This window comes from Lepidochelys kempii, chromosome 4 (assembly GCF_965140285.1).
Source record: "Lepidochelys kempii isolate rLepKem1 chromosome 4, rLepKem1.hap1, whole genome shotgun sequence".
NCBI lineage: Eukaryota > Metazoa > Chordata > Testudines > Cheloniidae > Lepidochelys > Lepidochelys kempii.
In genome coordinates this window covers 23,365,141-23,378,625 of record NC_136383.1, presented here as the reverse complement: position 1 = coordinate 23,378,625, position 13,485 = coordinate 23,365,141, and the positions used below count along the sequence as shown (strand labels likewise).

At 41.5% G+C, this 13,485-nt stretch overlaps 1 protein-coding gene across 4 annotated transcripts in view; it reads right to left on the bottom strand.

Annotated features, from left to right (window-relative positions):
- Window positions 1-7,744, bottom strand: part of LOC140910237 (melanopsin) — a 73,216-nt gene extending 65,472 nt beyond the window's left edge. For 3 of the 4 annotated variants that reach the window (XR_012158464.2, XM_073340705.2, XM_073340707.2), the window contains exon 1: window positions 7,176-7,744. Coding sequence is in view for 3 of the 4 variants with exons in the window: in XM_073340705.2 (XP_073196806.2) it covers window positions 7,176-7,220 (45 nt within the window). In the remaining variant the exon portion in view is untranslated. The remainder of the gene's footprint in view (window positions 1-7,175) is intronic. The other variant, XM_073340706.2, reaches the window with a different exon arrangement.
- Window positions 7,745-13,485: the final 5,741 nt, after the last annotated feature.

Here is a 13,485-nt window from a genome sequence, read left to right as displayed (position 1 = left end):
GAAAGAATGGCATAGCTTTGAGCTGGGGAAGCATCCAGATAGCCCTGAAGCAACTATGTAGGGGACATGGAGGAATCCTTATTCCTGCTATTGTCCAGTGCAGCTGTGTTAGGGACAATCTAGCCTATAGTAGCAGAATTCTAAATGGGTGTCTAACTTCAGTAATTCAGGCCATTTCTATTGCTTCATCATAATAGGAATTTGGAATCTATATCCCTGAAACAACTCTTGCATTAGTTTTCCAACATCAGCCCAGAACTTATAACAAAATGCTGGAGGGAACACTATGATGGAATCCATCTTCTATTTTTGTAAAGCTCTTGGGTTTACCTTTTAGATTAAAAAAAATGAAGCCCACATATCAATTCAGATAGAACCTGTTTTTATTATAGGACACATCACAAAACCCACAAGCCAGGCAGTAATTTCTGAGATTCCAACACTATTTTATAGAAACAAGGTGGGTCAAGTAATATCTTTTATTGGACCAACTTCTACTACAAAGTGGAACAGATTGTTTAGCATAAGGAGTTAACACATATTGTAAGAGCCCATTCAAGGTGAAGTAGCCACTTAACACTTCTGTAGCAGTAGGACAAAAGAGGGTGATTAGCGGGTTACAGATTGTTGTAATAAATCCATTGTTGTAAGAAACACAGTGTCTTTATTAAGCCCATGATTTTTAGTGTCTAGCAAAGTGAAGAATTTAAGCACTCAGGGTCGTCTTTTGAAGGTGTGAGGGTTTCCTTGGAGAATGGGGACTGAGAGATCAGATATGGAAATAAAATATTTATTTTGCAAAAACAGTTTCATTCTTCTGTGTGAGTTCATTTTAGAGCGTAGTTAGTGATTGTCTCATTTCACCTTTCTCCCCCATGCATTCTCAGAGCCCGAGCTCCAGTTCGAGCCCAAACATCTACACTGCAATTTTATCGCCCTGCAGCCTGAGTGCAATGATCCCAAGTCTGCTGACCCAGGCCAGCTGCAGCCATGCTGCTGATCTTTTATTGTGGTGTGTACATGTAACCTCTGAGTACCTTTCTCAGACCTGAACAAGAGCTCTGTGTAAGCTTAAAAGCTTGTCTTTCACCAACAGCAGTTGGTCCAATAAAAGATATTACCTCCTGCATTTTGTCTCTCTAATATCTTGGGACCACCAGGGTGTAACTACAACAACACTGCAAAAAAATATTTTGTCTCAGGCAGAAACTTACTTTCCATTCAACCTATTATAAACAAATGGGCAGGCAAATAAGCAAAAAGACACATCATAACAACCACTAGAATGTGAGAAGAGACAAATCCAAAAGGTTACACTAAGGTTAAAATATTACGGCCAAGGAATCAGTTCAGCTATACCAGTGACAGACAGGTATAAGTAAGAGGAAAAACAGGCCCTTAATGCTAGCATAAGGATCCTCTGTATAGTATTAAAACTTAGAGTTCAGTCCATGGAAGATTACTCAACTCTTCAAAGCAGTCCTTCCAGAATTTTCCAGTAGCACTCCTAACTCAAACAATCTTAGCTCAAAAGCTAAAGGACCTGGAGAAGACTGACAAAAACTTACCAATGAACGTTCAGTTCTCAAAAGAAAGCTCAATCAAGATTCCAGCATGTACTGGGCTTGTCTTACCATAACTTTCCCCAAAATTCCTGGGGAATTCCTGGGGAATTCACAGACAGGCATTACATTTATTGCTTCCTCTCTCCTGGATGCAGACCATGTCCCTAGGTTCCATTGCCATGACATCCCTCACCCACATTTCCTTCCTCCACCTGGCTGCCCAGTCCATACCTCCTTCCTGCACAGTCATCCATCAGATTTTGGAATGTAGGAGAAGAGAGATATAGATGGAATGAGACTCTACATCTATGGATTATAAGGGCAGAATTTGGCCCCATTTATTTAACGGAGTACTGTATATCAGCTCATAAGAAAGGATCCTATTACAATTTTAAATATCCACCAAGCTTCGCTAAAAGCTTGCACATTAACAGTAATTTTTTGTCACTATTGCCAAGTGGTAATGTTAATAGTGAACAAATGATGAAGTTGTAAACCCTGTTTCCTGGAGATTACAGTATGATTATAGTTCATGAGGCTGAATATAAAATAGACCAATTGCTTACTGATTGTCTAAAGGTCTAGAGAGTTACCCTTAAAAGCCACCAAAGTAAAACTTGACACACTGTTAACTGCAAATATTTATCCCTGTCACTTGCTTAAACCACTCAGCATTCCTCACTTCTTGCTTTAGTAGCATTTTTAACAGAGAATATGATTGGTCTCCACCCGGAGAGAGACTGCAGTGCTGTACATCTTTCTCAAGTGATGCTGTACACAAATTCTGTGGTGCAATGGTTTTGAACTTACTCATCAATAATAGCCTTTTCCCCTCTAACATTCCATCTTCTATGTGTTTATCTTTCGATGGCAACAGTGGGATTTATGTTGACTTTAAGGGGAGCATAGTTAGGTCAATCCTGGGCATTTTTGAAAATCCCACTTTATGCTCTTCAGGATGAGGATTATCTTTTGTTTTTAATGTACTGTCCTGTCACAAGAGCATTGTCATTACTAATAATAACTCTTAGAGTAAACATTTCATCAACAGTGCACATCTAATGTAGGTAGAAAAATTAAACAAATTATGGCACATGATACTTAATGTATAAAAGACTATGTCAAAATACTACTCCCAAAGGGTAAATAATCAAAAACTAATTTCTCTTCATTGGATGATGAAATTTTTGCAACTTGTTTCACACAACTGTTTTGTTCTCTAATTTTGTAATATAAAGAAACAAAACAAATGTACATCCATGAAACTCTCTCTTCAGTCACTGTTGATTAGCAGAGTCCAAGAAAGAACACTTTAAAGTGATTCTTTCTCTTCCATTCCAGTAGTTCTATAGTACCTTTATTTATTTAAAACTAAAATGTTCATGCTATTAGTCCATCATATGGAGTAACTACTTTGGCTAGGTGGACTTTTTTTTTAAAGGTTATTTCATTTTAAATAGGAAGCACTACACAGCCACAACATATATCATAGAGCATTATTGCAGACACACAAAGGCTCCAATTCAGCACATATATAACTTTAAGCACACGCTTGGCACTTTGCTGAACTGGAGCCTTGTTGTACTCACACAGCACTTACTCAGATGTAGAGCTGTGCTGATTTTATACCAGCTGAAGATCTGGCTCACTGTATATTTACCCAATAGACCACAAAAGCTTTGATCCGGTCAGAAAGCTGCAAATTAGAAGGTCTCTAAGTAGTACCATCCATTAGATGGAATACCATAATCTGGAGCTGTACCTGCCATTTTGGGATTCAAAAGTAAAACTTTTCGGTTCACATATTTATCTATTCTGGTTACTATTAGGTATCTCAAAACTATATAATTATGTACCTATTCCAGCGATATGATACACTTACATTCACAGTTGCCTATTTTTTTTTTTTTTGGTGGCAGTTACAGAGACAATTAGGTCAATTCACAAATAGGGGCTGGATTCTCCAGTCCATTGAAGTTGCTCTGTGATGCTCTGATGACTCAAAGTTGCCATAAGATCACCTTAACTAGCCAGCAGAGGAGTTCATCAGCTCCGGGGAATCCTCTGGTGGCATAGGGTCACTGCCTGGGGTCCGATGCCCTCTCCTTCTTGGCCTCTGTCCATTGAAAAGGGCACTAGCACATCTCTATGCCCTCCCCTCAGCTCCTTTAATGGCTCTTCTGGGCCACTGACAGCTGGTGCAAATACCAGCTTGCTTTTTGTTTGTTTTATTTTAAATACCGTAAAAATTTGAAAGAACTTAAGCACCAATAAATAAACAAACAAATTTAAACTGTGTCAATTTTATTAACAATCTGATTTGATCACATAAAATCAAGACAAAATATAAATTGCTGATCTGGGCCCAATCCTGCAGTTCCAGTGAAGTTTAGTTGGAATTCTGATTGACTGAAGACTGTTGGAACAGGCACAGCATCTTAAACAGACCCCTTTGTGGCTTGATATTTCAGCACATAGAAAAACATCATGCAATCACCTGAGACAGCAGCAATCCTACATGCAAAAGGCAATAAAACATGGGCAAAGACTTCTTAGCTTTAACTCTGATTTTGTCTTTTAGGTTTGAATTCTACCCTGAAGTATTCAAATGGATTCTTATATAGTTGAATTTATAGAGGCTGCTAAGAAATAATAATAATCAATGTGACCTGTTCAAAATAGAATGAAGAACATAATGACCTGGAACAAAATGTAGAGATAATTTTGCTAGGATATTTCATTCAAAACGTATTAACAAATACACACCATATTATAATAAAGGTCTGATACAAACTGATAAAACCAGTTAAATAAGAAGTGAAGACCCAAAATCAGTTTTTAGTGGTGCCATTGTGATTACAGGTGTTCTTGGGATTGGGGCACTTGGTGCATTTAGGCACTTTGGTAAGTGGTCTGGTTTTCAAAAGTCCTCACTTCAGTGTGAGCTGCTGAGGGCTCAGCACTTCTGAAAATCATAGATTCATATATACTAAGGTCAGAAGGGACCATTATGATCATCTAGTCCGACCTCCTGCACAACGCAGGCCACAGAATCTCACCCACCCACTCCTGCGAAAAGCCTCTCACCTATGTCTGAGCGACTGAAGTCCTCAAATCGTGGTTTAAAGACTTCAAGGAGCAGAGAATCCTCCAGCAAGTGACCCGTGGTCCATGCTACACAGGAAGGTGAAAAACCTCCAGGGCCTCTTCCAATATGCCCTGGAGGAAAATTCCTTCCCGATCCCAAATATGGCAATCAGATAAACCCTGAGCATATGGGCAAGTTTCACCAGCCAGATACCCAGGAAAGAATTTTCTGTAGTGACTCAGATCCCACCCCATCTAACATCCCATCACAGGCCATTGGGCCTATTTACCATGAATATTTAAAGATCAATTAATTACCAAAATCATGTTATCCCATCATACCACCTCCTCCATAAACTTATTGAGTTTAATCTTAAAGCCAGATAGGTCTTTTGCCCCCACTGCTTCCCTTGGAAGGCTATTCCAAAACTTCATTCCTCTGATGGTTAGAAACCTTCATCTACTTTCAAGTCTAAACTTCCCAATGACCAGTTTATATCCATTTGTTCTTGTGTCCACATTGGTACTGAGCTTAAATAATTCCTCTCCCTCTCCGGTATTTACCCCTCTGATATATTTAGAGAGAGCAATCATATCTCCCCTCAACCTTCTTTTAGTTAGGCTAAACAACCCAAGCTCCTTGAGTCTCCTTTCATAAGACAGGTTTTCCATTCCTCGGATCATCCTAGTAGCCCTTCTCTGTACCTGTTCCAATTTGAATTCATCCTTCTTAAACGTGGGAGACCAGAACTGCACACAGTATTCCAGGTGAGGTCTCACCAGTGCCTTGTAGAACGGTACTAAAACCTCCTTATCTCTATTGGAAATACCTCGCCTGATGCATCCCAAGACCGCATTAGCTTTTTTCACGGCCACATCACATTGGTGGCTCATAGTCATCCTGTGATCAACCAATACTCCAAAGTCCTTCTTCTCCTCCATTTCTTCTAATTGATGCATCCCCAGCTTATAACTAAAATTGTTGTTATTAATTCCTAAATGCATGACCTTACACTTCTCATGATTAAATTTCATCCTATTACTATTACTCCAGTTTACAAGGTCATCCAAATCTTCCCATATGATTTCCCGGTCCTTCTCTAAATTGGCAATACCTCCCAGCTTTGTATCATCTGCAAACTTTAGGTGCCAAAAAATCACCTTGGTGTAATTTTAAAAGCCCATTTTAAAAAATCTTATCCACAAAGTACTCATCTGGGTATGCTATGAAAACAACCTATTGAGATTAAATGACATGTGCCTTAATTTGTGCCTCATTTTTTAATTTCTTTCACTTTAGTAACTGTCAGAACCCCCTCTGTTACTAAAATCTTGGCTTTTATAATAGTAGATTACAGAAAGACAAGAAAATATTTATCCTAGTGGATGCAATGATGATCATTTTGGCTAACAAATTTAGTTTTGTGGGAACTTTTAAAGATCACTGCATTTTAGAAACATTTTATTCTAAAATATTTATAAAGCAACATAAATGTATTTAGATGGGAAAAGCACACATAAATTTATAGAAAGAATCATATAAGTAGTTTGGCAAAACTACCCCATTTCCCTCCAAAGGATTAAAAAGCAATTTGCAATCCACAAACAAATCCCCTTTTTGTTATAAGTTTATTAAGCTGTTATTTGAAAATTTTCTTAAACAATGTACAAACGTTCACACGGGTTGCTTAGCAAGACACTTCATTAATCAGCTTCACACACAGATTGCAACTCTGAAATCTGCTTTGGGGCTTCTAATATATATTCTTTTCTCCATCAACACTTTCTGGCTATGATCAAAAAGGTCTAATAGGCGCAGATCCTGCAGGAGCAGCAGGTACCTGAGTGAGACATCACTTGGTGAATCAGTCCAATGGGGAGGGTTTAACTCGGAGAATCTTTCAGAGAGCCTAGGGCTCTCTAGTTCCATACTAAAAATCGTTATTCCTTATGATAAAGAGAGCAAGTTTTCCTAAGGGAAGATTCAGATTACCACCTCCTAAGAGTAGCAGTCAAAACGCATTGAAGCAGAACACCACCGAGAAGATTCACCAGAAAATAAATAAATAAAATGAATACATTTTAGCATTAAGAAAGCAAAACAGCACAGAGGAATCTGTTTACACCACACACACCCCGCCTTCCCAAATCCCACTCCTATGGAAGAGGACTCCCGCGCCTTTAAACTTTAAAATGCTGGGTTTTTTAACGTCTCTCTCTCTCTCGGATGGAGGAGGCCTTGCCCTGTGTTTCAAAGAGGCGTTTAACAATAAGAAAGCAAGAGCCCTCCCTCCAAGTGACGCCCCACCGCCCGGTGTGTACGTGGGAGCTCCGCTTCAGCGGCATTAGCCCCCCACAAACACCACGCCTGACAGTAGTCCGCCTCCCCCACTGAACGTGTGACGCGGGGAGGCTCTGGCGGCAGGACAGCGGCGATTCTTTCCAAACCCTCCCCGCGCCCTGAACCTCTCCGCTCTGCCCCGGCCACCGGAGCCGCTGCCTGTCCCACGCGCCCTGCCTCACCTGCTCCTGCGCCCCCGCCATCCTGGGCTCTGCGCCCCGGAGCATCCAAGCCGGCCGCGGGCGCGGGGGGCCGGGGCACTCAGCCCAGCCGGGCAGGCGGCGGGGGAACCGGCCCTACTGGTCCCCCAGCTCCATCCCGCGGAGCTGCCCCAGAAGCCGCCGCCGCCTGCTGCTGCTCGTCCGGCCGCGCCACGGCTGCGGGAGTCGGGGAGGGGAGCGGGCGGGGAGCGCGTGTGAAGGGCCCGCCGGCCTCTGGCAGCCGCCCGCTGCCTGTGCCGGGAAGGGGAGATGGGACTGGCCCGGCGCGCTCGCCGCTATTTAAGCGGCTCAAGAGGAGCGTGGTGGGGGTTTCCCCGCCCCCTGCTCCCCACGCCAGCCGGTGACCTCGGCAGGCAAGAGAAAGCGGGCTCCGCCGCTCCCCCGCAGCCGCAGCTCTGGGCCACAGGGACCTGTGCGCCCCTGGAGCTGCCCCCCTCCGGCAGTGGGGTGGCCGGACCCCTTGAGCCTCGGCTGGCTGCAATGCTCCTTGTCCTCCTCTCTCTCTCATGCCCCTGCTTTCGGTTTTCCCTTCCCTCTTCTCTTGAGTTCTTTCCTCCTCAGCCTTCCCCTTTTCCGTTTCCTTTTTCTCATTTTCCATCCTTCCTCTTCTCCTTTTTCTCCCACTTTCCTTCTCCCAAGTTTTTCCCTCAGGCTCCGCCTTTTCTTTCTCTCATCCCGTTTCTTTCCCGCTCTTTTCTTTCTTCTCTCTGCCTTGTCTCCCTCTTTCCCTTCCAAGTAACCCTCCCCCTCCACACCTCATTATGCACTGTGCCTGTTACCTAAAATGCAAATCGTTGCTGCCGTCTGTCCATGTTCCACACAGCAAAATCAAAAAGGATTTGACATTGTGGATTGACCTAATTCTCTCCCCTCCCTTCCCTCAAAACATAGGCATGTAAAAGAAAAACACAAAATGCTTTTTGATGTACTTGTAGTGTGGTAACACTTAGGAGCTCCAGTCATGAAGGGTATGGGGCTAGGTGCTGTACCAACACATCAGATGGTAGTCCGTGACCCCAAAGAACTTACTGTGGTGCTGGCAGACCAGGTGCCAGTTCTTGCCAGGGCTTTAGGCCTCAGCCAAGAAACTGACAAATTCATTGCTGGAAACCAGCCCACCTCACGTGGGTGTTAGTATAGTTAAGATGGTTATTGGACTTACAACAATGTGTTTAGAGTTGATTAAATGCTTGTAAGCTGCTGCATACATTAATCTCACTTATGTCTTTATCACATGCTATAAGGTCACATTTAAGTTTTTGCTTTGTAATAGTAATAAATATTTGCTCTTAAACTATGAACCCAGTCAGGAGGGATCCTCTCCTGCCCCTCAAGAAGGACTATCAAATCTAAATGGGCCATTGTGGGACATCATAATACAAAGACTTTGTTAGTTGCCACCTCACACCAATGAAGAGGCTACCTGCAAAAGGGCTCATTCAAACAGCTTGAATTCTGGAAGGAGGAAATAAAAATAGCTGAAAACAATTTTTTTAATCTTTTGCTGTTTGGACTCTCACAGGGCAAGACCTACAAAATAGAAGCAGAGATCTTCACGGTCCAGCTGGGTTAGCCCCAAAAGTCATTCGGAGCTGACAGATCACTACAACTCAGTCACCTTTTGAAACCACAGACTAACTCATTTGTGTATATATGCTCGCCTGCTTTAATCTTGCAATAATTCTCTAATTTCTTTTCCTAGTTAATAAATCCTTAGTTTACTATAGGATTGGCCACAAGCCTTATCTTTGCTGTGAGATCTGAGGTACAGATTGACCTATGTTAAGTGACTGGTCTCTTGGGACTGGGAGCAACCTGAATATTTTGTTATCCTTGGTGCATAGCAACGATCTATCACTAAGGCTATATCTATACTACCAATTATGTCAGCAAAAGTTTGTCACTCAGGGGTGTGAATATTCCATCGCCCGAGCGATGTAAATTACACCAACATTGAGATGTTGGTGGGAGAACTTCTTTGGGGTGGGTTTTTTTATGCCGATGGGAGAGATGCTGCAGCTCTGTATGAGTAGACATGGCCTAAGTCCAGCTTGCCTGGTGGGGAAAGATAGACTGAAATGCCCAAGGAGACTTTCTGTTACTCCATGGTAAGACTGTTATACTGCTTTAGGAGTTCACACTTGTGACTGGGTTGGTGAAATCTAATGATAGAACTTGCAGTCAGTTTGGGGTTTCTGCCCTGCTTCTTGATAGTCTGCCCTGAGATTGGCATTCACGGTCATGAACCATTCCAGACAGCTTACCGAGGAAACATTGGGTATGTTGACTAGAGGGGTGAAATCTTGCTTAAATGCAAAATTCAAGATATAAAAAAGTGGATTTCTTACTGCATTTTCAAAGTTTAATGTAAAAAGAAGAGGGAAAACTCCACCCTTATATAACCAAACCATTATGGCTGAGATTTTAATCACAAAAAGTTAAGAAATTCAAAATTAAGATTCTTGTCTTGGGCATATTTAGTACTGTGTATTAATACTACTGCTACTCACACTAATACTCAAATCTTTCAAGGTAAATTTTCTGGACAAATAAGGTTCACAGGGGGGGAATTTAGAGAGGGGAAAGGGGCATGACCAGTGGATATGTGATTTTCCAGATCAACCAATTACACCATGCCCAATATACAGAGTGATACCAAGACTGCAGTATACTCCCATGTATAGTGATGCTATGGTTGGAAGGGGGTAGGAGAATTCTGTCCTCTAGTTACCAAGGGTTTGGGCCTGAATCCACATGTATGACTGAGTTACAATAGCTGTGGGAATTATGGGAAGTCAGTGGAATTATCCCCAGCAGAGACTTTAGCCATAAAACTTCAAATGTCCTGATTTCCTGATGAGGGTGATTAGAATTACAATGTTAGGGTTTCATTAACAGGGTTTTTTTGTTTGTTTGTTTGTTTTCATAATGTATTGCTGCTTCAAAGGATTTCTGATGTGCTGGGACCCTAGAAGTGACAAGGGCTGTCTCAAAGTCAACCTTCAGTACATCTCCATTCTAACATATGCAATCCTCTACAAATGCATAGACACTCCAAATGTGTTGAATAGTCACCAAAAAAAAAAAAAAAAAAAGGCACACATCCCATGGAGTAGAGTTGCAAGTGCTCGTGTTGCCCAATATAGGTTAGGACTTTCTCACCTGACAGCCTCTCTTTTATACTATACTTCCATAATTCAGATTTGCTGAGGTACCTGAGCTGGATGTCTATATGTATGGGGAAGGAGGCGAGGAGCTGGTAGCAGGGCATTCTTTGTGAAGGCCCTTTCCTTTGGAATCTGATCCCTCCAGCCCTGTTTTGTCTATAGTAACCTACATCTGTTGACCTTCAGAGCATATCTGCAAAACACATCCTTGGGCAGGGAGGGAGGGGGAAGCTGTGAAGAAGCAAATGTTATTGGGGATGATGTTTAGGAAAAGTGGAAAATTAAATGTACTTTTGTGCTGTCTGGTGATTGTACATTATGGGTATGCTAGGGTTTTACTTTTTGTTTGTCTGATTAAGTATTTGTCAGACAGGCACTTCTGGTTATTTTATATATCCAAATAAAGTAATACATAAATATGGTGTATGATAAGTATATTTACTTCATTTGTGGATATCCAGATATATTCACACTCATTTAGTTGGCATCTACAATATGTGGTCAGAGTGCACTGAAATCAGTGAGGAAGATGTACTGAGCATTATTTTTGCTCTTTTATAACTTTATCTTGCAACCAATTTAAAGGACACTGTCAACCTGAAAGTAACATTTGCTTGAAAATCTAGCATTGAGAATAATTTGAGAGGTTACTTCTAACTATGGATGACAAAGAAATTAGCACCAAAAAAAAACCCACCCTCAATTTTTTCTCTTTGTGTATTTAAAACTGATTTGGATATAACCGGGTTCAATGCTCCCCTGTTAAATAAGGTTTGTGCATACATGTTTGCAGCACTGGGACCTTAGTTAAGTCTTTTTCACCAGGGGAGAAATCAACAGGGGAGCTGAAAAATCCATGCAAACATTTTTGTAACTGTATTTAAAGAAAGGATTCAGACACACTATTTAAAAGGAGCTCTATCAGAAACTGGGATTTTTCTTAAAGTTAACTTTCAATATTTTATTAAATGACTAACAGTATTCCTGTAAGGATAGCAAAGCAGGTTTCAGAGTGGTAGCTGTGTTAGTCTGTATCAGCGAACGAAGAGTCCTTGTGGCACCTTAGAGACTAACAAATTTATTTGGGCATAAGCTTTCGTGACTAGAACCCACTTCATCATTCTTTGCTGTTAACTACATGCATTCTAGTTGCAGCCTGCTACTTTTTTTTTTTTTTTTTTTTGCATACAGAACTCCTGCAATGGGGCCTGATTCTGCAGTCAGAATCTGGGCAAAACTCCTATTGACTTCAATGTCAGTTCCAATGAGAGTTGCATATGCAAGAACTGCCATTTTTCTCCTTTTCTACCACTCACATCCTCATCCAGCCTGGCACCTCCTTTCACTGATTCTCACACTGTCCCCCTGCAATCGACCCAGAATTCAAATGGCCCAAAATCATTTTCTTCGCCTGCTATTCAGTCCCCACTCAAGTCAATTGCAAACCTCACGCTGACTTCAATAGGGCCAGGATTTCATCCAATCTGTCTCAGTTAAGTCCCTTCTCTAACTACCCAGCATTTTCTGTATCAGGAGTTTAAGTTCTTGATTCTTGCCTTTGAGACACTGCATAACTTCGCTCCTGTCTACATTTCAACACTTATTTCTTCCTATTTCCCCTTCTCATAAGAATGGCCATACTGACTCAGACCAAGGGTCCATCTAGCTCAGTATCCTGTCTTCCAACAGTGGCCAGCGACAGGTGCCCCAGAGGGAATGAACAGAACAGGTTATCATCAAAATGATACATTCCCTGTCCCTCATTCCCGGCTTCTGGCAAACAGAGGCTAGGGACACCATCCCTGCCCATCCTGGCTAATAGTCATTGGTGGACCTATCCTCCATGAATTTATCTAGTTCTTTTTTGAACTTTCTCCGCTTAACTCCACTCAAGCTTTCTGATTAACCAGTCCTTTCATTTCCTTCTCCCCCTCTAATCTTCATGCCTTTCCTACACTGCTGTATAATCCTGGAATGTTCTCCTTTCCCTTGTGCACCACATTATTAGTCCCTCCCTCAAATCTCAATTTAAAATTCACAAGGCCCATCAGCTCAACTTTTCTATTGTAGCTTCAGTCATTACTTTGAGGAAAGGTTGAAAGTTTGGGTATGTTTAGTCCAGAGAAGAGAAAGCTGAGAGGGAATAACAGTCTTCAAATAAGTAAAAGGTTGTTATAAGGAGGACAGTGATCAATTGTTCTTCATGTGTACTAAGGGTAGGACAAGAAATAATTGGCTTCGTTTGCAGCAAGAGAGAGTTAGGTTAGATATTAGGAAAAACTTTTGAACTGCAAGGATAGTTAAGCACTGGCACAGATTACCTAGGAGGTTGTAGAATCCCAGTCCCTAGATGTTTTAAAGAACAGATTAACCTAACACCTGGCAGGGATGGTCTACATATACTTTAACCAGCAGGCATGGATTAAATGACCTCTATAAGCAGAAACTCATGATGAAGCCCATCTTATCTCTCACTCACTGTGCCCTCTCTGGCTGTATCCAGCTATGCACCATTATCTCCTCATCCTCCATGTCTGCTGTATCTCTCGTGTAACTTTAGAATGTAAACTCCTTTGGCTTGGGTCCTCATTTTTTAATTTTGCCTGCAAAACACAAAGCATACCATAAACAATTAAATGAAAACATTAGGCTATTCAAGTGCACAAAAGCTTCTAAACAAGTTTTTAAATGGCTGAAACCCCCTTCTATCACAGCCACCATCACCTTTTTCATGCTGAGATGACTCAAATACAGTTTAAGGAATTTTGATTTGAAGAATGAGAAATTCTAGCCCAAAACAATACTTTGTGGTGAAAACTTTATCTTAATGGTGCATCAGTCATACGGAATAACAAACAGGGAATCAGAGAAGACATTTTGATTACACCACAAATGTGTGTGTGGTACAGGAACTTGTCTAGTTGAATAGATCACAAAGGTTGAAAACAATCATTGAAAAGATGTCTCTCTCCTGTTAGAGATTCATTTTCAATGGTCTTCCACTGAAGTCAACGAGCTAATGCTATCAATAATGAATTCCACCAACACAATGATTAGTTGAAGTAGCAACAGCTATTTAAACTTTGTCTGGTCCTCATCATGCC